Genomic DNA, 25,369 nt, shown 5'->3' with positions numbered 1-25,369 from the left:
ATTACAGACAGACTTAGTCTGCTGAGCCACCAGAGGCCCTGTTCATGAATGATTGTACAGCCACAAGGACAAACTTGTTCATTAAAAGGGATATTTTAGTTGGACAAATATTATTTTAATTTCAGAGACTCCGAGCAAGATCATGAAATCCAGTTTTATTAGTAAGTTATTAAAAAGCAAAGAATAAAACCCTTGTAACAATGGGGTAGATAGTACTAGAATAGAATTCTTTATTGGTTAAGTGTGATTGCACACACAAGGAATCTGTCTTGGTGCATATGCTCTCAGTGTACATAAAAGAAAAGATACTTTCATCAAGAATCATAAGGTACAACACTTAATGATAGTCTTAGGGAAACAATCAATATAAATCTTAAGGATGCTGAATCTTTTCGTAAATAACCTGGAATCCAAGATGAGTGGGAAATAGATTAGAATTATAAAGATATTTTTTTAGATTTTTATTCTGCCTTTTTTCATATATAACTCAATGTTGCAAACTTATCAATAGTCCTTCTTCTTCACTATTTTGCCCACAATAACACTCCTGTGAGGTGAGGGAGTTAGGCTGAGAGAAAGTGACTGACCCACAGCTAGTTTTTCATTCCTAAAGCGAGACTAGAATTCCCAGCAGCTGGTTTCTAGGCCAACACTTTAACCACTGTACTAAACTAGCTCTCAAGATTGCAGATTATATGTAATCATTCTGTTTAGTGAAAATTCAAATTGACTCTAAAGCTGTCTAAGAAGATCTCTCTCTAATCTCAGTGACCAGACAGCAAAATGACACATTAGAGGCAATTAAAGTGTGAGCAACATCTGGCACCTATTGGGACAACTATCCAGGGATTATGGCATATTGCTCATTGACGTTGTCAGTTCTGGGTGGATAATTCATAGGAAAGGAATTTAAGCTGGAAGTGTAAACTTAGCCTCATTCACATAGGAACACCAGTTGGAACCAGGGGTGAGTTCTACTTACCTTTACTACTGGTTCGCAACGGGATATGCAGATGATGACATCCGGGTAGGCGGGAGGAGCCTGCCCCGTTTTACTACCGGTTCGCAAGAACCGGACCGAATCAGGGGCTACCCACCACTGGTTGGAACATCTATTTGCACATCTTACTAGTTTGGTCTTTAAAATAATGATCAGGTAACCTTCTCTGTGTTCCCTCATGGCAGCTCTCTAGCTTTAAAATGTTCTCCCCTGATTAACTTTAATTGGGGACCAGTGTTAATACTGTATAGGTTTTTTTTAGAGCTTCTGTTGTTTTTTAGAAGTTTGCATGTATTGTTTATTTTGAAGTATCTTAGTATTAAGTATTCTATTTTATTTTAACATACATTGCCCTAAGTAATAAAAGGGGGAGGATTTTTTTTAAAAAAAAACTATGCCATTCTGATTTTTCTGCATTGAAGGGAGCATGTATTTTAGGACCTAAGCGGGTAGAGTAAAGAAACCTTTCCTGTTGTCCAATTATTGCATTAGGAGGCTAATTAAAAGAAGAGAAAGCATGGGACCACCGTACTTGTATTTTCAAAAGATAAACCAAAAAATACTTCTCATTTCTAAGAACCGCATCTTGAAAAGTTGCCAGGAATGAAGTTTTAGCTCCAATATTTTTCTATTGCAATGGTGCATGGTTAGTTCATCTTACATTTCCATTCCCAGTGATAGTTTTATAATTGCTGTGTCATCTGAGGTCACAGAAAGGCTATTTTAAGCAACTAGAATTTTAAAGAAGTATAAAGTGTTAAAGAAATTAAACTGCAATGTGTTGGAAAATGACTGTGGGCCATTTCCAGTTTAGTTTGCGCCCAACAGAATCCAGTCAGTCCCTATGGCCAGATCAGAGCCCACATTGGAGTACCCCAAGGCTCTGTTTTAGGTCCAGTACTCTTCAACATCTTCATCAATGACTTGGACGAGGGGATAGATGGGGAACTCATCAAATTTGCAGATGACACCAAGCTGGCAGGAATAGCCAACACTCCAGAAGATAGGCTCAAGTTACAGAAAGATCTTGACAGACTTGAACATTGGGCGCTATCTAACAAAATGAAATTCAACAGTGAAAAAAGTAAGGTTCTACATTTAGGCCAAAAAAACAAAATGCACCAGTACCGTATATGTGGTACCTTGCTCAATAGTAGTACCTGTGAGAGGGATCTTGGAGTCCTAGTGGATAACCATCTAGATATGAGCCAGCAGTGTGCAGCAGCTGTTAAAAAAGCCAACACAGTTCTGGGCTGCATAAACAGAGGGATAGAATCAAGATCACGTGAAGTGCTAGTACCACTTTATAATGCCTTGGTAAGGCCACACTTGGAATATTGCATCCAGTTTTGGTTGCCACGATGTAAAAAAGATGTTGAGACTCTAGAAAGAGTGCAGAGAAGAGCAACAAAGATGATTAGAGGACTGGAGGATAAAACATATGAAGAACGGTTGCAGGAACTGGGTATGTCTAGTTTAACAAAAAGAAGGACTAGGGGAGACATGATAGCAGTGTTCCAATATCTCAGGGGCTGCCACAGAGAAGTGGGAGTTGGGCTGTTCTCCAGAGCACCTGAGGGTAGAACAAGAAGCAATGGGTGGAAACTGATCAAGGAAAGAAGCAACTTAGAACTAAGGAGAAATTTCCTGACAGTTAGAACAATTAATAAGTGGAACGACTTGCCTGCAGAAGTTGTGAATGCTCCAACACTGGAAATTTTTAAGAAAATGTTGGATAACCATCTGACTGAGATGGTGTAGGGTTTCCTGCCTGGGCAGGGGGTTGGACTAGAAGGCCTCCAAGGTCCCTTCCAACTCTGATGTTATGTTATGTTATGTTATGTTATTTACAACAACTTGAAAAAAAATTCAATTCCAAATTCAGTTAATAGCCCTTTGACATATGACCACAATTTAGTCCAAAATTTCTGTTGCTGAGTGAGTTGTTAAGTGAATTTTGCCCCATTTTATGACTTTTCTTGCCACAGTTGTTAAGTTAGTAACACAGTTGTTAAATGAATCTAGTTTCCCCATTGATTTTGCTTGTCAGAGGGTCACAAAAGGAGACCACATGACTCTGGGACACAGCAACCGTCATAAATATAAACCAGTTGCCAAGCATCCAAATTTTGCTCACGTGACCATGAAGCTGCTGCAATGGTCGTAAGTGTGAAAAACATTCATAAATCACTTTTTTTCAGTGCTGTTGTAACTTTGAACGGTCACTAAACAAACTGTTGAGGACTACCTGTATTTTTGTTTATTAGACATCAGCAAGCACTTTAAAGATCCACAAGTGTTAGCTGGCAAAATGGAATAGAAGTTAGGCAAAAACTGGGGAAGAGAGATACAAACAATGAGCCACAGTTAAAAGAGCAGAGGACTTAATAACAAAATTTGACATTTTTATACCTATATATTTTAAAAATGCAAAACATTCTACAATCACTGGAAACAATCCTGTGCATAATCAGCATGGACAATCTCAGGTACAGTAGCAGGTTATTCCACTTTAATTGTTTTATGTACGTAACTGAATCAAAATAGAGAAGGGAACGAGGGCACTTCTATTCTGCACTACAAAGGAAACTATTAGGTGGACAGGAATGATGCATCCAGCACATAGATTTGGAGAAATCATTCCTAGCTCTACAAATAATTTGGCTTTCTTTGTTAGCCAGATCTGTGTAAATACATAGCAAGATATGCAGAACATTATGACAGTAAAAACTAATGTTTCCCTGTTCTGATATTGAGTTTTTTCACTTGTTTTGGAAACGATTAATGGTGTTCTGTTTGAAAGCACACCCATACACAAACCAACAACAAGGAATCTATCTGTAAAGTCTTGATTGTTCAGACACCTCTAATGTTCTTATCAGAGTTCTGCAGATCCTGCTTGTATCACTCATGGTTTCCAGAATCAGCAACAAAGCTTCCAACCCCCCCCTCGCCCCGCCACCCCCCATTTAATAGTCATTTCTAAGCAAATAGTTGAAATGTTTTCCTGAAAAACCAGACGTTTCTGTCATTTTTACATGATTTAACTTTAGAGAAAACAGCAAGGTTTTTTGAAGATACAACCTGAGAGAAGTGTTCCTAAGGAAAACACAGTAGTATAAGAATCGTATGTAAAAATGCAGAAGAAGGCTTTGTTTCTGGTATAAATGGTTGGAGGAAAAGGGGGGGAAAGGACAAGGAAAGATTAAATAATGGCTAAATTAGGAGTAGAAATATAAGAACAAATAGGAAGAAACAAAAATTGTGGAAAGGAAATTGGGTACACGTGTATGTCTAAGTATATGTGTAAATAAAACAATTAGAATAATATATTATAGTATATATATATATTTGTTTTCTGAGGTTTTCACGGGTGTTTGTATGTAGGTCTTTGGTTGTTCGGGTTTTCTCCCGTGTAAAATTGGAAATGTCTTGGCAACGTTGACAGTCTAGTCCATCTTCAGGCTTCAGAAGCCTGAAGATGACGAATGAGACTTCGTCAAAACGCCAAGACATTTCCAATTTTACACGGAGAAACCCGAACAACCAAAGACCTATATATATATATATATATATATATATATATATATATATATATACATATATATATATATATATATGTATTTGTTTTCTGAGGTTTTGTTTTCTGAGGTTTTCACTCCCAGAAGCTGAAGCCTGAAGATGACGAATGAGACTTGTCGAACGTCGCCAAGACACTTCCAATCTTACACGGAGAAACCCGAACAACCAAAGACCTATATATATATATATATATATATAGGTCTTTGGTTGTTCGGGTTTTCTCCGTAAAATTGGAAGTGTCTTGGCGACGCTCGACGGTCTCATCTCATCTTCAGGCTTCAGCTTCGTGCTTCTGGGAGCAATGTGTGATCGCAGCTATTTCTTCCTTTTAACTGCTAGTGGGGGTTTGAACTGATTGGGTGGGAGCTTGGCTGTGCTCTGATTGGCTGGGGGTTTTTCTGTGCTCTGATTGGCTGGGGGTGTGTCCTGTGTTGGTGGGGGCTTGGTTGTGCTCAGTCTAATCTGTGCTGCAGGGGGATTTGAGCTGGTGAGCTGCACTGCTGCTGTTTGGCTTCGTGTTCGTGGTCGTGCTACATCTTCATAGTGGGTGTCAGTCTGCTGCATGTATGGATTGGAGGGTTTGAAGTGGCTAATGTTGCAGCTGCGGTCTGGCTTCTGGTCCTTGGTCGTGCTTCCTGATCAGTGTGGGTTTGGGTGTGCTTTCTGGGTGGATGTGTGGTGGTGACATCCTGTGTGGACCTCGTGAGTGTGGGTCTGGTGTCATTCCTCGTGTTAGGGACACGTTTGTCAATAAGGGCAGGTTTCCAAATGGCTGGTAGGCGGAGGTATCATCTCGCTTTGTTCATGCTGTGTGGGCGTTTTCTATCTCGATGGCTTCTGATTATTCTGTTGTTAAAGTGTTCAGTTTTGGCGATAGTTCTGGTCTTTTAAAGTCAATATCGTGTCCTGTGACTTTAAAGTGTTGGACCAGGGAAGAAGTTGGTTCCTCTTTTTGAATGAGTTCTTGTGTTCTTCAATCGTGCACTTATTCTTCTGTTGGTTTGTCCAATGTATGTGGTGGGGCAGGCGGTGCATGGGATTTCATATACTCCTTGATTTTCTAACTCAATTTTGTCTTTGGGGTTTCTTAGGATGGTGGATATTTTTGGTTTGTGCAGAATGCTGTCTTGATGTTATGTTTGTGGAGGATCTTGCTGATTCTGTCTGTGGTGCCTTTTATATATGGGAGGAGGGCTGTGCCATTTTCTTGCTCTCTGTCTTGGGTTTTAGTGGGGGGTTCTTTTTGGATTAGTTTGGTAATTTTATTTCTCTGGAATCCATTGGATGTTAGTACGTTTGTGAGAGTGTGTAGTTCGGTTTTTAGGTGTTGTTCGTCAGCTAAGCATTTTGTTCTAGAGATGAGTGTCTTGGCTACGGAGTTGATCTGTGCTGGGTGGTGGTGTGAGAGTGCATGCAGATAGCGGTTTGTAATCCTACCAGCAGACAAGGGCAACGCCACGGTGGTTATGAACACATCTGACTACCAAACCAAATTAACCAACCTACTCCAAGACCCTGCATACAAGCCCCTAAAAACAGACCCCACCACCTACCTAGAAAAAACCACTAGATCCAAAATAAAAGCCTCCCCCATCAGCGAAGAAATCCAACAAAGAATCATTCCCAGAGAGAAATCATCCAGATGCCCTAAGCTCTACGGCCTCCCCAAGATACACAAAGAAGGAACCCCACTCAGACCCATAGTCAGCTCCATAGGCTCACCTCTACAAAACCTAGCCAAATTTCTCGCCAAACAACTACAGCCCTATGCAGAATCCATCGCCTCACACGTAAAAAACTCATTCCAGTTCATAGAGATCATAAAGAAACAAAACTTACAGCCCAGCGACCTACTCGTGAGCTTTGATGTCATATCCTCTTCACCCAAGTGCCAATCAAAGAAGCCTTGACAGCTATCCAAAACAAATATAACCCCCAAGCACATACTAGATCTGACCAACCACTGCCTATCCAACACATACTTCATCTATAACGGACAAAAATACAAACAAATAGAAGGCGCACCCATGGGATCACCCTCTCACCTGTCATTGCCAACCTCTACATGGAACACTTTGAAACCCAAGCACTAGAAAAATCTGATCACAAACCCAAACTCTGGCTCAGATACGTAGACGACACCTTCATAATCTGGCCACACGGAAAGAAAAACTTGAAAACTTCCTCACACACCTCAATAGCCTACACCCCAAAATACAGTTCACCATGGAAACAGAAGTTAACAACCAACTTCCTTCCTAGATGTCTTAGTCTACAAGAAACCCAATGGCTCCCTAGGACACACCATCTACCAGAAGAAAACACACACAAACCGCTATCTGCATGCACTCTCACACCACCACCCAGCACAGATCAACTCCGTAGCCAAGACACTCATCTCTAGAACAAAATGCTTAGCTGACGGACAACACCTAAAAACCGAACTACACACTCTCACAAACGTACTAACATCCAATGGATTCCAGAGAAGTAAAATTACCAAACTACTCCAAAAGAACCCCCACTAAAACCCAAGACAGAGAGCAAGAAAATGGCACAGCCCTCCTCCCATATATAAAAGGCACCACAGACAGAATCAGCAAGATCCTCCACAAACATAACATCAAGACAGCATTCTGCACAAACCAAAAAATATCCACCATCCTAAGAAACCCCAAAGACAAAATTGAGTTAGAAAATCAAGGAGTATATGAAATCCCATGCACCGCCTGCCCCACCACATACATTGGACAAACCAACAGAAGAATAAGTGCACGCATTGAAGAACACAAGAACTCATTCAAAAAAGAGGAACCAACTTCTTCCCTGGTCCAACACTTTAAAGTCACAGGACACGATATTGACTTTAAAAAGACCAGAACTATCGCCAAAACTGAACACTTTAACAACAGAATAATCAGAGAAGCCATCGAGATAGAAAAACGCCCACACAGCATGAACAAACGAGATGATACCTCCGCCTACCAGCCATTTGGAAACCTGCCCTTATTGACAAACGTGTCCCTAACACGAGGAATGACACCAGACCCACACTCACGAGGTCCACACAGGATGTCACCACCACACATCCACCCAGAAAGCACACCCAAACCCACACTGATCAGGAAGCACGACCAAGGACCAGAAGCCAGACCGCAGCTGCAACATTAGCCACTTCAAACCCTCCAATCCATACATGCAGCAGACTGACACCCACTACGAAGATGTAGCACGACCACGAACACGAAGCCAAACAGCAGCAGTGCAGCTCACCAGCTCAAATCCCCTGCAGCACAGATTAGACTGAGCACAACCAAGCCCCCACCAACACAGGACACACCCCAGCCAATCAGAGCACAGAAAACCCCAGCCAATCAGAGCACAGCCAAGCTCCCACCCAATCAGTTCAAACCCCACTAGCAGTTAAAAGGAAGAAATAGCTGCGATCACACATTGCTCCCAGAAGCACGGTTGAAGCCTGAAGATGACGAATGAGACTTCACGAAACGTCGCCAAGACACTTCCAATTTTACGCGGGAGAAAACCCGAACAACCAAAGACCTACATACAAACACCCGTGAAAACCTCAGAAAACATATATATATATATATATATATATATATATATATATATATATATATATATATATATATATATATATATATATATATATTAGAAATATATGTATAAAAGATACATTAGGATAAGAGAGAGAAAATGTATATGTATTGATCACCAACACGAAACTGTTGAAAAGAAGAAAGTGTTAATATTTCTTTTTTGTGTTTTTTTTTTTAAATCTGTTTAATAAAAATTATTAAAAGAAAAAGAATAGTATGTAAAAATGCAGAAGAAGCTTTGTTTCTGCTTTCTCTGGCCTTTTTGCAAATGATTGCATTTCTGGGTGTGCCCATATGAGAATATGCCATATTTCCACTGCAGAGTTGTTGGACTCTAACCCTTGAAAACGGCATAGGCAGCACATAGAGAACTCTGTGGGAATTTTAAAAATGGCAGAATTTCTACTTTCAGAGAAGGCCTAGACAAGCAGCTGGGACAGAGCTTAATAGCTTTTCCTTGATTGAAACAAAATCTAGCCAGGCCTAACACTTTTTCGGCTTAAAACATTTTGAGATTTATATTATGTGCAGAAATGTATGTGTAATAAGACTATTTGTGAAGCGGAATGTGTTTAGTTCTAATATAAGTTAAAGTATTGGGACAAAAATAACTTTGCTGGATATATACATAAACATACATACATACATAAATACATGTGTGTAATAGTTTATCAAGTGCCTTTTAAAACTCTTATTATTTTTAATCTAATTTATTATCTAATTTGCTAATGCTCTTCTATTGTAGTTGACACTGATCACTGAAAACATTTAAGATGAATGTTTCTTTAATAATCACCTAAATGGATGAACCATTGGTGCCTGAAATAATAAATTGTCTTCAATAGTGCTGTTGATGGCCTTGTATAGTATAATATTACATATGCCTACTATACATTAAGATCTGTTGAGTTCAGTGCTTAGGCCAAATATCCTGAGAAAAATAAATTGAAATACAATTTAAAAATACATTGAAATTGAATAGATATTATAAAACAATAGTTACATGAAAAACCCTACTAGTGAAAAAATTCCTATGTAAAAAAAGCAACAACTGCTAAGGAAAATGAAACAGTTTATTAAACCTGCCGATGTAGAATAGATGGGTGAAATATATAGTGATGGCCTTTCTATTTTTGAGGCACTGTTGTTCTGGTATTATGTAAAATCAATATCCGCTTTGACTGAAATGTAATTATATATGGCAATCAAATGACTCGGACTAAGGGATATTATCAGAATTGTCAGAGGTGGGATAGTTTAATCATTTATATTTCTTACATTAGCTATTTTCTACACTCAGCATCACTGAATGACCCTGTTAGTTAATATTCTTAAATGAATGAATAATGAAAAGACCCCTTATATTTCATGATGCTTTCACATAATCTACATACTACTAAAATTCTTGATGAAACAGTAGACCAATCATTTTTGAGCTAAAGTACCTTAAAAGAACTAATTTATGAAATATATCTAAAATCCAGGACCCATGACTCCAAAGGACTGCTTCAGTACTGCTGTTATACTGCTGGGCAACTGCTTTGGTTTGGTCACCTGATCTTCATTTTCAGTTTCCCAGCCAGTCTTGCAATCCCTTCCCTACCCAGCAGCAGCTGCTTGCCTGTCTGCTGGAAAAGGAAGGGAGGGAGGAGGGAGAGACAAGGAGAAAGGAACCTTGGGCACCCTTCCCGCTCCATGCCATACCGCCATGCACTCCCCCCAAATCTGCCACTCTTGTTTTCCTAATCTGTGCAGCCTCTGGTATGTCTTTCCTGACTCACAGAAATTCTTCTCCAACCCTACGGACCCTCCCTAATCCACAGTCCTCTGCATGCCTTCCCAAAACCACAGTCCTCTGCATGCCTTCCCAAAACCTTCAGCACCTCTTGGGCACCCCTCCACATCCTTCCCAATTTACGCTGGGAATAATGCATGCCATCTCTGACCTGCACAGCACCCTTGTCCCAGACTCACCTCAGGGACCCAAAATGCCAGAACTGGCCAGTCCACACTATTAGAATTGTGCATAAGGCACAGGTATAACTAAGGCTGGTAACCTACTCTAAACTTTCTGCCTATTTTTGAAAAATATTTGGAGAAAAAAAAACTTGAATGGATAAATGATGGGCATATGGAAAATTGTGAGGGAGGGAGGGAGGGGGAGCACTGAGGGAAGAATGAAGAGAGTGGGAGGAAAAGAGAGAAGGACGAAGGAAGGAAAACAGTGAACAGGGAAGGAGAGGAGATAGATCTGTGTTTCTGAAACTAAATGAAAAAGAAAAGACATAATAAAAATGAATGAAGGTATTCTCATCTTCTTGAGTGAAGATGTAAACTTAATTAAGAATAAAAATACTAAAGTGCATAATAGAAGCTAACTTGCATAATAATAAGTGATATTAATAAAATTATTAACATAATGTTATGCTCTAGATTCTTGTCAAGCGGGCTGCAGGGTCAGCATATTGCCCCCAGCAATATGGGTCCTCATTTTACCGATCTCAGAAGGATGGAAGGCTGACTCAACTTTGAGCCTGGTGAGATTCGAACTGCCAAATTGCACGTAGCCGGCAGTCAGCAGAAGTAGCTGCATTACTGCATTCTAACCATTGCACCACTGCAGTTCAACCTATATAAGTCTCAGAATTCATGCTTTTAAGTTAGTGAAATGCTCTAGTTAATAGTTACAATGGAAAAAATCAGAGATATGGTTTTGGCTCAATTGTGTAAATTCTGAATGAATATGATTTGTAAGATAAATACTGTTTTGTTAATTAATCGGTTGGTGGGTCAGAAAATATGGAAAAACATATTGGGCCACTTGAAGATTCATGAATGAATTGGAATGGTGATTGTTTACTGGAACCTGCTTAGAGAAAGATGTGTTCATTTCAAATACATAATTTAGCCGTATCTATTAATACATGCATATAGGAAATAAAGAAGTATAAATCTAAGCATCATTCAATCTTTAATGAAAGATATACAGGAATCTGAATGTTGAACAGACCATTTTAATAGTGTGAAAGGGGGAAATGAACATGGAAAGAAGTGAAAGGAATTAAAGCAAAAATGAGAAAGAATCAGTTTTGTATAGAAAAGGATTGAAATATTGATTAATTTTACAACAGAATAAATGGAAAGAAAAATGTGGAAATTCCACTGAAGAGCGTTGAAAGAATAAAACTACAAAATGTCATAGAAGCCTGTGGAATTATGATAATGGATGCATGAAAAGAGTAATTGATGAAAGGATAAGTTAAAGATTTTTTTTTTTTTTGTTTACATTTATACCCCGCCCTTCTCCGAAGACTCAGGGCGGCTTACAGTGTATAAGGCAATAGTCTCATTCTATTTGTATATTTTTACAAAGTCAACTTATTGCCCCCCCAACAATCTGGGTCCTCATTTTACCTACCTTATAAAGGATGGAAGGCTGAGTCAACCTTGGGCCGGGCTTGAACCTGCAGTAATTGCAGGCTTTGTGTTCTTAATAACAGGCTTTACCAGCCTGAGCTATCCGGCCCCATTGTCTCATCCCAAGATGCTTGGGATGAGACAATGCATGTAAAGGAATGACTACTATAAAAAAATCAGAATAGGAGAAAAATATTGTATAATGTAGTGAAGCAGGTCTTTGGTTAGTAGAGAATGAATGGAAATAAGAAACAGATTCTATTCATCGTGGGAGAAAAAGAATATTTTTACAGAAATATTCTGTAAAATACCAGTTTGATGGAGGATGTTAGCCAGTGTAACTTTAAACCAATTCTTGACTTTAAATAGAAGTATTCAGGAACATAAAAACAGATGCTATAGAAGTTAGTGTCCAAGGGGGGAGGGGAATAATGGAAGTCATAAATTCTGTGAAAGTACTGGAAAATGCTTAGACTGCAGTGACAGATAATGCAACTGGAGTAGTGTTATAACATTAAAGTGTGAATGTGGTTTGCTTACGATGTAGCTGTGCTTAATGTGTGTATGAAGACTCCGTCTGTGTCTGACAATTAGAAGAATGCTGTTGTTGTTCCATTATACTGATGCAAAGGTAGCTGAATCAATGCAAAAACTTGAAGGAGATTAGAATGTTAAGTGTGTCTGGGAATGGCTTGGCAGCAGAACTCTATTCAAAGGGTTACAAAGAAATAGCAGTGAACAAAATTAGGGAAGTGCTGTTCAGTCAGGCAGAGGACCATAGACTTGCTTATGTATTTGTTTGTTTGTTTATAGCTTATTTATTTGCCAAACATGTATAAGATAATATATAAGTATAAACATTATTATGAATACAGGAAATGGATACGAATAAATGGGAACAGTAGGACAGGGACGGTAGGCACATTGGTGCGTTTATGCACGCCCCTTACAGACTTCTTAGGAATGGGACGAGTTTTTTTTCTTCATTGACAGGTGTATGAATGTGGGAAAGAAAGTTTATTGCCCATTTGTTCATTTCCAGAAACTGAATTTGAATTATGGAATGTTTTGCACAAATAAAGAGTTGCAAGTTCCTTACTAAATGTGATAAGAATGGTTTGTGTTGGAAGTAAAGTGAGAATAAATGGAATGCTTAGCAATTGATTCAACCCAGAGTAGTGAATAAGACAAGAATGTATAATCTCCTCTAGGTCAAGGGTCTCCAAAGCTGGCTGGTGAATTCTGGGAGTTGAAGTCCGCCAGGCTTAAAGTTGCTAAGGTTGCTAAGGTTGGAGACTCCTGCTCTAGGTAATTTAATGTATTTATGAATTAAAACATAAAAATGCTGTGGAGAAGGTAGAGATGTACTGATGGAGATTCAGATGTTTGTTTACAGACAGTGTTTTGGTTGAGTTTCTGAATTATTTACAGCAAATGTTAGGTTGATTGTATAATGCAGCAGTGAGCATGTATCTGAAAATTAATGTATCAGAGCTGTGTAGAGAAGAAAAATAGAATTAAATGGCGTTAAATGGGTATGAATAAAAACATACTTTCACTTAATTTGTTACATGGAATAGAGAGTTGACTATGTTAGAAGAAACATAGAAATAAATGAAAGGCAATGAGAATGGGTACTTAGGTTTGTGTTGTAAAACCAGAAGAGATTTGACCAAAGCAAGGGTATTGAATAAGTATGACTTGAATAAATGAATGAGAACTGAATCACAAGCCAAAGATATCAAGAAAGAGTTAATGGACTGAGAAGGAAGGCAAAAGCAAGAATATCATGATCATGAGTTGCTGTAAGATCCTCAAAAACAGAGAAATTCAGAAACAAAGAGCAGTGTAATGAATGTGGTAGAGGCAAGGATTGTTTGCAAGGATAGGAAGGCAGGAAGTGTTATAGTGAATAGTGTTGAGATAAACCAGGTGTAGCCAGATTTCCTCTCTTTTTCTTATTTCATGCCTGGATTTATTTATTTTTTACTTTCTATTTATGGCTCTCTTTTGCATAACACTAATATCCCAAAAGGGAAAGCTGTGATGCTATGTACGGCTTATGATTCTGCTTTCCTCAGAATAATTTCCTTTTTAAACTAACTTGGATTTAGTTTATTTATTTATTTGTTTTGTCACACAGTATATATAAGCATAAGCATGAAATAATAAGCTCTGGTGGCTCAGCAGACTAAGTCTGTCTGTTATTAACACAGCTGCTTGCAATTACTGCAAGTTCAAATCCCACCAGGCCCAAGATTGACTCAGCCTTCCATCCTTTATAAGGTAGGTAAAATAGGACCCAGATTGTTGGGGGCAATAAGTTGACTTTGTATATAATATACAAATGGATGAAGACTATTGCTTGACATAGTGTAAGCCGCCCTGAGTCTTCGGAGAAGGGCGGGATATAAATTCAAATAAAAAAAATTATACAATATATAAGCATATATATGAGTATGAGTATGTAATAACTATATTAACTGGATATAATGAAAGGAAACAATAGGACAGGAACGGTAGGCACCTATGTGCTCTTATGCATGCCCCTTACAGACCTCTTAGGAATGGGGTGAGGTCAATGGTAGATAGTTTTTGGTTGAAGCTTTGGGGATTTTGGGAAGAGACCACAGAGTCTAGTAGTGCATTCCAGGCATTAACAACTCTGTTTCTGAAGTCATATTTTCTGCAATCAAGATTGGAGCGGTTAACATTAAGCTTAAATCTATTGTGTGCTCGTGTATTGTTGCAATTGAAGCTGAAGTAGTCTTCGACAGGAAGGACATTGTAATAGATGATTCTGTGAGTTAAACTCAGGTCATGTCAAAAGCGGCGTAGTTCTAAATTTTCTAAACCCAGGATTTCAAGTCTGGTGGCATAAGGTATTTTGTTGTATTCAGAGGAGTGGAGAACTCTTCTTGTAAAATATTTCTGGACACGTTCAATTGTATTGATGTCAGAAATGTGGTATGGGTTCCAGACAGTCGAGCTGTATTCAAGAATTGGTCTAGCAAATGTTTTATATGCTCTGGTTAGTAGTGTAGTGTTTTTGGAGAAGAAGCTACGCAAGATTAGGTTTACAACTTTTAAGGCCTTTTTTGCAATGTAGTTACAGTGGGCTTTGGCACTTAGATCATTTGATATGAAAACTCCAAGATCTTTAACAGGGTGGGGGTCATCTGTAAGGTAATGTCCATCAAGCTTGTACTTAGTGTTTAGGTTCTTTTCTCCAATATGTAAGACTGAGTATTTGCTGGTTGAGATTTGGAGATTTGCCAAGTTTTAGACCATTCAAATAAAAAGTCAAGGTCTTTTTGGAGTTCTTGGCATTAACTCTACTTAAACATTTCGCTTCATGATAATGATAGTCAACCATGAGGTTATCAGGAGAACTGACTACCAAGGTAGATTGATACGCTCAGAATTACAATCAGTTGGCGGAAGGGGGAGGGAATTGCTGGATTCAGCAATTTTTCAGAGAATGGTTTGGGAAGGATTTTAAGGGTTAATTAATCCTTCTTGCCTTCCTGTTCTCTGCATTATCGTGCTGGGGAAATTTAAGGCTGCAGGAAACAGGTTTAAGGAATTTGACAGTTTATCTGGACTGACTTTCACAGTTCTCAGGAGTTATATAGTGCTGTCCACTGAACAAGTAAATAATACCAAGAGGACTTGTACGTTTCCGTCATTTATGATTCTGTCACATCTAAACAGATTTACGATCACTGTGGCCTCATCTAATTTAGTTTAAGAATGGCAAAGAAAAACTATATTTTACAGAGAAGTCTCTTCCCTGCCTTGTATGCCCTTTTTCTATGAAATGGAATTTTACCAGAATACTTACAAGAAATATTGCCTTTAAAAAGCAATATAAAATTATACAAGTAGTACCTAAATATGTTTTCCTTAACAGTCACTAAAATTTATTTACACACTTATTTACTAGATGAATGGCAGTTTATTTGCCTCTTTTTTTTTTTGCATTTCTTTTTTATCCTAATTCTAGAGCTTTGTATGGCTCCCATACTCCAGCTATTTTGGAAATAATTAAAAACACCCAGGCTGGTATAAGATGATTGCCATGTTTTGGTTACTTTTTGCTGGTTTTTAGAATGTTTGATTGTTTAACTCTTCCAAACACATATGCTTTTTTAACTGTTTAATCTTCTTTCTCTTTGTATGTGTTGGAAGCCACCCAGAATCTCTCGGGAGTCTGGCAGTCTCCAATAGAATGAACAAATAAATATCATAACCAAAACTCAAGTCTAATAACCCAGCAGCAAAACCATATAGAGCAGGGGTGTCCCGATGATAAGTTGTCGTCATGTGATGTATTGCAACTTTTCCCCCCTTCGCTAAAATGGGGATGGGCATGGCATGACACATCCAGCCCATAGGCTGTGAGTTTGACACTCCTGATATAGAGCATTTTAATAAATGATGTGAGTTTGGATAGGTCTATGAGAACGCAAATGTCACTGTAGCGAGGAAAACTAACTCTCAATTTACATACTCATTCTTTGCACTTGTCAGATGGATAGGACATTTAGATTTTACAAGTTTAAAAAGTTCTAGTTGAGAGACAGAAAGCTTGTAGCTCTCCAAAAGTTATATGGTAGCTCCTATAGTCCCTGACCACTGACTGCTGTTTGGGAATGGTGGAACACATTCTTATGTTCCACCATATGCTGAGGGTTTGTTTTACTCTCATGTGATGGATACTCTCTTTTTAGATATTGCTTTATAATTTGATAAAATTATATATACAAGACATCATCTTGTGCACATTTAGGAAAGCACCCCTCCCCACCATTAAATCTCTTCATCCAAGATGGAAGCTTGATAGGGGAAAATTCACTAAGTTTTACTATCTATTTTCCCATGTATTTTGATGAAGTTGCAAGATTGGATAGGAACTGGGGATAGGAACTTCATTGTTTTGCAATGTTCTTCACCATTCTGCTATATTTATATTATCCTCACTTGCCCCTTTGTACCATCCGACGTGGGTGCCTGTGAGTTGAAAATTGCATCTGGCCTTAGCAGCTTAGAAGAGTGTCTTCACCTACATTATCTAGAAAGGCTGTAATGACAAGAAGTGCAAATGCATCATTTATGAATTATAGTAGTGCAAGTTAAAAGTAGGTCAAAGTTTCCTGAGAGAAAATGGAAGCATTTACAGTATGCGTAGAAAGCTGGCCTTACAAGTAAATAGCAAGGCATACAGTTCTCATTACACTGAGGTCAGCTAGGACCTCAGTTTAACACAGAATAGTGATGTAGACAGAATATTCAAACCCTTAGATGTAACATAGTTTCTTATGAGAAGCTTCCAAACTATCTTCAGCATTACCTTTTGGCAAGCATGTTTACAAACAACAAAACTGATTATAAAAGGAGGTCCCAGTTTTGTATTGCATGCAAGTAATAGGATTTATAGAAGCATGGTCAATTACATTATTCTGTGTAAGATTTTTTACAGAGTTTGTTCTTTTCATTTATGGTGAATGACATTACTGTTACATGTTTCAGCTAAGTTCTCCCCCCTTCCATCATGTACAAAATTCCAATGTCTTTATAGGCTTGTTTTGCTCCAGGCCTAAGGGACCAGTGAATGAAAACAATTTTGAGCACCAATGATTCTTGTTGCCTTCAGGCCAATGTCTTTCCTCCCAAGTTGTTATTTGAATTTTGCGACAGAGAATGATTTTCGGAATCCCAAAGGCTATTGCTCATTCAGGTGCCTATCCCTTGGCTCATTCCCAAAATACTGAAAACACTTCAACACCGTTGTCTTGACTAAGATGACTTACATTCTTTCAAGGTGATTGAATTGTTTGTCAAGATAGTAAAATAAAAGAAGTTTCCAAAGCAAACGTAACTAAAATGCCTTTGTGCTGATTTCAAAGACTGAACTGTGGAACAATATTCTCACATTTCCTACTTGCAAAAAGAGAAATTAAACGTGCTTCAGCAAGAAAGTAGATCTTCAAAATTACTGGGAATATATTGTGATTAATTTTAGTTTAAAGGATAGTCCATGTCAGTGAAAAACTCATATATATGCAAAAAACTAAAGATTAGTAGGAATGATATTTTGTCAATAGAGTAAAAATAGTAGTCTTGTTGATCAAGCAGTATCCTTTTCATGTTAAATAGTACAAAAATATTTGTAATTGCTTTAAATCAATTGCCTTGATTGTAATTCAAAATTTGTTTAAATTTTACATGAACACTGCAATAAGGTTATTAGATACTGTAGCTCATCAGAAAGTCTGTTTTTTTTATTTATTTTTATTCAAAAAGTTTTACAAAAAAAAAAATTTCCCCTTTCCCCCCATCCCCCCTCCCTTCACAAACCCCCCTCCCGCCCCCCGACTTCCCGGAACAAACACAAGGTATAGTTAAAAATAAAACAAACATATGCTAAAAAATTTTCCCTCCCAACTCAATTATACTCCTATAATTCTCATCAGTTCCTAACCTCCCCCAAAACAATCAGAAGTAATACATCCTAATCATTCAAAGGCAGTCTGATATCTCTTCATCTGATATCTGTTTTGAATATAGTCAATCCATTTTTTCCATTCCTTTAAGTATCTTTCTTGCGTATTGTCTTTCAAAAAGGCTGAGATTTTTGCCATCTCAGCCAAATTGGCAACTTTCAATATCCATTCTTCTACTGTAAGTAGTTCTTTTTTCTTCCAATACTGTCCTATCAGTAATCTGATTTTAAATTTAATAACAGCGGCAAGATTACAGAAAGTCTGTTTTTCAGTCACAGGAATGTGCTAAAATAGGAGGCAAAAGCCTTCAGTATGTACCTGATTAAGCTCTGGTCAGTTTCAGGCAGCAGAGAGAAGGTCCTAATCAACTGATTAAGCTTATAGAGCAGAGCTTGTTAACTTGCAGTTAGCACTTATTAGGAAAAACTGGGGGAAAAACTGCTTAAAAGCGGGATACAAAAAATGCCTGGCACTATTTGATTGTAAGGCTATGCCTGCCAAATGGAGAATTTATGGAGAAAAAAGAAGGCATGTCTTCTTTTTGCCAACAATCTTTTAACCCTATTTTGGAAGCAATCCTACTGATTTCTTTTTTTTCCCCATCAAGTTTTTATTTTTTTAAAAAGTTATACATATCATTATGTGGTTGCTGTAGTGTTTGAGTATCATACATTTCAATACAGATAAACATATTCATAATTAATACATTCCATTTTCCTTATTCCATATTATTTACCCCTATCTTTTCCACAGATTTTTTACTTTCATCTAAATATGCAATAACATCTAAACCGATATGCCTTAACGTCCACTGTATTATCTTTCATTATAATTTCAATAGTATAATCCTCAAGAAGAAAAAATACAAAATTGCCCATCTGTTTTCTTTTCTCCTGTTGTTGTGTCTTGCCCGCCCTCAGAGCAGCCGGGGCCTTCTTATCTGCTCCCGAACACGGAGGAATGTATGCCTCCCGGCCCCAGTCCTGGCTCCATGCCCAGACAAACTGCAGAAGAAGGAGCACCTCCCGGCCCCAGCCCTGACTCCATGCCCAGGCAAACGGAGCAGCTAGACCCCTCCCCCTCCTCCACAGCATGTGAGCCTGAGGAGGGTTTATTACCAACAGCTGATTGTAGTGATCCTCGCATCAGAAGATTGGATAGGCGGAGGCAACAGAAAGAAGGGAGGGGCAGACCTTAATGAGTGCTGAGTCATGGAGCCACACCCCATGGCCTATATAAAGGATCTGCTTTCTGGCAGTCTCTGAGTCAGGCAAAAGTCGAACTTATCTTGCTGAAGTCACTTACTGGTCTCCTGCCTGCTCTGAGGACTTTGCTAGGACTTTGGGCAGAGCTGCAGAGGCAAGCCTGATTCGGATTTCCCTGACCCGGCCGTCAGCGGAGGAGTGGGACACGACACCTGTACACCATAGCAAACCTACCGATTTCAATGGCCCTTTGTTTCAAACAAACATTCATAGGAGTGGACCGGTCATAAAAGAAACATAATCTTGAAATGTGAACATACCAATGCAAAAATAGGACTCCACTGAAATATGAAGGCTTACTTTAAGGGCAACATAATTTTCAGTGTCCTCCTTGTTTTAAAAAAAATATATGAAAGAAACTTGTTTGTGAAGAACCTCTTCTGAAAGAAAGAGCAGGTGCGACGTGGGTGTTTATACTTTACCCACCCCTTTTTCTGCACCAGTCTCCCCTCCTCCATCTGTCTTTTGTAGTGCAGACAAACTGCATGTTTACCAGGTAAAGCTAGATTGAGGGGTGGGGGGTGAACAGATGGATCGCAGTCTAGTGCTTGACACTACTTTCTGCTGGAACATATAATTCCATCTTTCTTGATGCTGCTGCCTTAGAAGAGTGTTTGCAGCTTTCTTGCTAGGTAAAACAATTACTAGCTGCTAGGCTAGGTCAGTAAGATGGCAGATAAGATGCTCTTTCAGAGACTGATGTATATTGTGGGTGCCAACTGCATAGCAGATGCTTACAATGCATGTGTGTGACTGTACAATGTAAATCATAGGGAATGTTTGGTTTTGCCTCTATCAAGGCAAAGGTGGCCTTGACAGGATAGAAATAATAAGCATGCCTGCTCTACCTTTTGGTCTAATTTCTATTTCTTGATTTACTGTAATTATTCTAATAGGATAAAAGAAACAATTTATTCATCAAATGAAGACAAATTAGTTCACAGGTGTCTAACTGTTCATAGGAATAATATTTTTCCTCATACTAAAGCCATACAAGAAACATAACCTGTTCTGACTGGCTGTAATTCTCAGGCAGGGATCTTTCTGAAGTCTGTTACCTGGTGTCTTAACTTGATGGTTAACTATGGAATTAGACTGTGACCTACTTGTTGAATCATTTTGTTTATATGATTATGTAGTTTCCAATATTTTTTTAAAAAACAATAAAAATAAAAGATTTCTGTATCTAAAGAAATAGGCTAAATAACTTGCATTACAACAGGCTGGTTAAGACTTTTAATAAAATCCTTCTTGCACTTGTTTCCTTTAACATCCATGGACAAATTATAGAAGCGTATATTATATTGTGGGGGAGGGGGGAATGACCTGATGGGTCACGGATTCTCTAGCTATATGTAAAGCCGAGCAGAATGGAAAGCTATGCTTATGTCTACAGATCATAACATTAAAATGCAATACAAGAAAGTAGATGCCACTAAGCTCACTAGGTCCAGAGTCCAAAAGTGTCTATTTCAAACTCAAAATCACACGTCTCTGAGAGGCAGACCTTGTAGAAAAATGAGAAGCCAGCCATAACTACAGCTTTGTTCCATAGCATACTCCATGCCAGTGCCACCTCTTCTTAAATGGAGCAATAGCATTTAGACTTATATACCGCTTTACAGTGCTTTACAGCCCTCTCTAAGCAGTTTCAAACAGAATCAGCATATTGCCCCCAACAATCTGGGTCCGCATTTTACCCACCTCCGAAGGATGGAAAGCTCAGTCAACCTTGAGCCTGGTGAGATTTGAACTGCCAAATTGCTGGCAGCCAGCAGTCAGCAGAAGTAGCCTGCGGTACTGCACTCTAACCACTGTGCCACCGTGGCTCGCTAGAGAGGACAAACAGCAAGAGAACAAACAGTGAAAAAAAATCAGAACTTGGAGAAGAAAACTCGAAGGGTAGAGTGTCAAGAGTGCGTGGAGTCTCCAGAAAACTTCTTGCCCGTGGGATCATCACTATTAAAAAAAAAAAAAAGGAAACAGTGGGTAGTGGGAGAATCTGATGAGGAGGCTGTGTGTCACTTTCTTGTATTCCATTTTAAAGTTATGATCTCACAAGCACTTCTGTGGATTCTGATCAGCTTATAGATAACTAGACAACGTGTTAGGTCATTCTTTCCCCATATAATATAGGCTTGCACCATTTCTCCTTCCTTCACGACCCTCAGGAGAGCCCCAGTGAAGCTTCTTCCTTGTCCTGTTTGGCTGATCCATGGAACTGCCCACTACTTTGCTGAAGTGAGGGGGAACAAAGCGAGCAACGGACCACAAGGAAAGTTGTATCTCTGTATCAAGGACATTCAGGTGTGTCCCGGCTCACCCCTCTTCAGCGACACCCAGCCAGTCTTAGCTGATCACATTCTCCCTCATACTTTCCACATATAATATAAGCAGACACTCTCATGAGAGCCCCTTCCTCTAATTTCTCCTGCTCCCACTCGGCTGACCTGTAGAACTGATCATTTTGCTGTGTGGAGGGTAAACAAAGGAAACCATGAAAACTGAAGGAAACTCCCCTCCTCCAATTCCACCATGTTCTCAAGGGCCCCCTTCCTGCAGGAAGGAAAACGGCACACTCAGCACCTCCCAACCAGCTCTACTTTTTGCCACCAGGCATTTGAATCATTCCCTCATTCTTCCTTCATGGGCCAACGCTATTAAGAGATTTTGAATTTCAGCTTTGGTTCCAAAGCAGCCAAAGGCTGCTTTCCTATTGAGCCTTGTCATCAACTGATTGGGCACAGGGGTCAAAGAGGGTGGGGATATGCCCCTCCCATTTTTCCTTGTGCCGTCTAGGAAGTGTAGTTGGATGGCATGGTGGCTCTGAACTGGCCACAACTATGGCAAATTTCAATCCCACAGGACTCACGGATCTCATATTTTGGGTGCATTCTGTAAGTTAGCCCATTTGAGGTACATTGATTCAAACAATATTGTTCTATGATGCACCATTTTGCCCTATTGAAGGTTGCAAAGTATCAAACAGACATAATTTAATAGTATGGATTAGATCTGCTTTCAAACAAGTGCATATTTCTTAATAGTGAAGGCAACATTTGAATGCAGTTTGAGTGTGATTGTATAAATAGATCTATTGGACATATGTGTGTAAGTGAGTCATTTTGTGTGCCCTCTTTAGCTTCTAAAAGTGAAGTGGAGCTTAACTAGGTTGTAAGTATACTCCAGTTGTGATAGAAAGAGGCCTGAATGGGCTGAGAAACTAACAGGATTGGATCAGAGAAAATAGAAGGATGCAAGAATAAGGATGGATTTAGAAGTGGTATGTTTTTAAACATGGAGCCAAACATTTGCCACTTTCCCAACTATCTCTGTTAACTGTAATGTTCTCAGTTATTCTTTTGCCATTTTGCAGATCTTATTATCATACATATTTTAAAGACTACAAGTACTTGCTCAGGGAAAAGAAATCCGCCAGTTTATAAATAATTGTGATTATTTAACTATGTTGCATATTAACACTCATATAGCCACGTTTTATCTTGGGGATTCCAAGAATCAACAGATTTGTGGCTCCTAAGCAGCCTCTTTAATTAACTTGATTCAGATATTGCTATGTCATTGGTATATTCCTCATGGGGGAAGATAATTCATTTATTACTGCTTAGCCAAAACATGCCACAGTTTTCTTTTTATATCTAGGGGGTTTATTGAGTGAAGATGTGCCTTGCTTTCTATACTGAATGCACAGCCAACTGAAAAAATACCACACCTGCTTGCCTCAGAAAGATTGCTGGGCTTACAATCTTTTGTAGTTTTAGGACACTAAGGGCAGAGAATGGGCCCAAATAATGTGATTTTTCTACATTGCTGCTGGTATACTTTATGGCTGATGTCACAGCACCTTGGAAAACAGTTAGAGTGACAGCCTATATTCCTGAGATAGTCAGATGGAAACCATCAGAACCTAAGAACCAGCTCACAGAAATACACACACTGGATGCATTAGAGAAAACAATAGAAGCCTTCAGATAACTGCTCCCAAAAAGGACAAATTACTTGCAACAAAATACCTATGAGACCCATTAAGAGGTACAGATATGCTTTATTTAGTTTAATGAGTAAAAGACAATATTCCATATGTGTGTAGGCATATCAGACGCATCAGAATCTGCTGTCAGGGTTCCAAGTAATATTCCCAACAAAAAAAGTTCTTTCTGCAGTTTAATGATGATCTTGCATTTGCTGCTGATGGGTTACTCTGTTTTATTATTGTCTTCTAGGTTAAAGAATGGCTATGTTTAAATTGCCAGATGCAGAGGGCTTTGGGAATGGACATGACCACAGCACCCCGCTCCAAAAGTCAGCAGCAATTACATTCTCCATCCCTTTCTCCTTCCCATTCCCCTGCCAAACAGCCACAACCACAACCACAGCCCCAAGCAGCAACAGGACCAGAGAAACAACCCGGAACTATGCAGCCAGGGCCCAGGCCAAGTGCTGCAACCATGCAACCCCCATCTCCAAAACATCCCCCAGTCTCACCCCAGAGAGAACCACCCAGCCAAGTCCAGCCAAAACCTGCTGCTCCTCAGGAAGTGATGAAGTCTTCCCCTCAGCATCAACAAGCAAAGCCTTCATCCATTGATCAGAGAAAGATTGTAGGAGACTCCCCAGCTAAGACTCCGGTCCCTCCCCCCAGTGCTGGGGGGGCTCAAGAACAAACCCAAGAGGGCCTCACCGGGAAGCTTTTTGGATTTGGAGCTTCCCTCCTGACCCAGGCAAGCACACTCATGTCTGTCCAGCCAGAGGCCACTCCACCAAGTCAACAGTCTCCTGGCAAAGTGCCTCCAAAAATTGTCTTCAGTGATGCCAGCAAAGAAGCTGGCCCTAAGGCCCCAAGCACCGGACCTGGAACGCAGAGTAAGCCTGGAACTATCCCAGCTGCAAAGCAAGCGAAAGCAGAACAAGTAACCAAGCCAAAGGAAGTGCCGAAAGAAAGTGTTTTATGCCCACTCTGCAAAGCGGAGTTAAACGTGGGCTCTGGAGAGCCCTCCAATTATAATACCTGCACATCCTGTAAGCAGCAGGTCTGCAACATGTGTGGATTCAACCCAACACCTCATCTGGTAGAGGTAAGGAAAGTTTTAATGCACTTCAATGTCTCCTCGTGCTAGTTCTTAAACATTACAGTATATTTTCATTGGTCTAGGGAAAAAAATATAATAAATGATCAGGACTGTATGAGCTGATTTTAAGGGGCAAGTTGCCATTATGCCAGTAGGAAAATAAAGGCATAATGGAAGTCATTTGTGCAGATTTTCATTTTGCTACCGTTGAAATGGAGCTTAGTAGGACTAACCTATTGAGGTTTTCTTTAGTGGTGAGACCCAGAATAGAATGGCAGGGGAAAATTAAAAATCACCACATTGACATCTTCAGATTGAAAGAGATGTAAATTTTGGCCTTGAAATGTGGCAGTGACTTGTCTGTCAGCTTTAAACGCAACCCTGACTTGTGTATTGATGATGTCATATTTTCAATAGGGAATCCAATGTGGGATGAATGGCAAAATGGCCAGGAAGGTAGTTTGACTGTTTTCGTTTAATCTGTAAGTGAAACAATTCACATGAAAAGCTAATCAAGTATTGCTGGAATCTGACATTGTTATATTGGGGGGAAAAGCTAGTGCAGCAAACATAACAATGTTATACTCATCTGTAATACTTTTTTAATCCTCTTTGTGAATGTAGATTACCCTAGGCATTAGTTTTACATGATGCTCAAAACATATACTTTTTTGTCTCAAAATGTAAAAAAGAAAAGTAATTGCCTATTCCACAATTGAAATGAATGCTACTCTTTTGTTTTGCAGTATTAATTTAATACAAAAAAGAAAGAAAGGATAAATAAACAACACAGGAAGTTATAAAGAAAGACAAAACTATAAAAAGAAGTATTTATTTTTATTTTATTCAATTTCAAAAAGAAACAAAAATGAGTGGTATTATTCTGTAA

General features: G+C 39.1%; 1 protein-coding gene across 1 annotated transcript in view; it reads left to right on the top strand.

Moving 5' to 3' along the window:
* BSN (bassoon presynaptic cytomatrix protein) overlaps nt 1–25,369 on the top strand; it is a 194,674-nt gene that overhangs the window by 12,179 nt on the left and 157,126 nt on the right. Inside the window, exon 2 of the mRNA XM_058167840.1 lies at nt 23,635–24,486. Coding sequence (XP_058023823.1) covers nt 23,635–24,486 — 852 coding nt within the window. The remainder of the gene's footprint in view (nt 1–23,634; nt 24,487–25,369) is intronic.

Source organism: Ahaetulla prasina, chromosome 2 (genome assembly GCF_028640845.1).
Source record: "Ahaetulla prasina isolate Xishuangbanna chromosome 2, ASM2864084v1, whole genome shotgun sequence".
NCBI classification, from domain to species: domain Eukaryota; kingdom Metazoa; phylum Chordata; class Lepidosauria; order Squamata; family Colubridae; genus Ahaetulla; species Ahaetulla prasina.
Note: the sequence above shows the minus strand (reverse complement) of the source record. Positions and strands in the feature narration are given on the sequence as shown.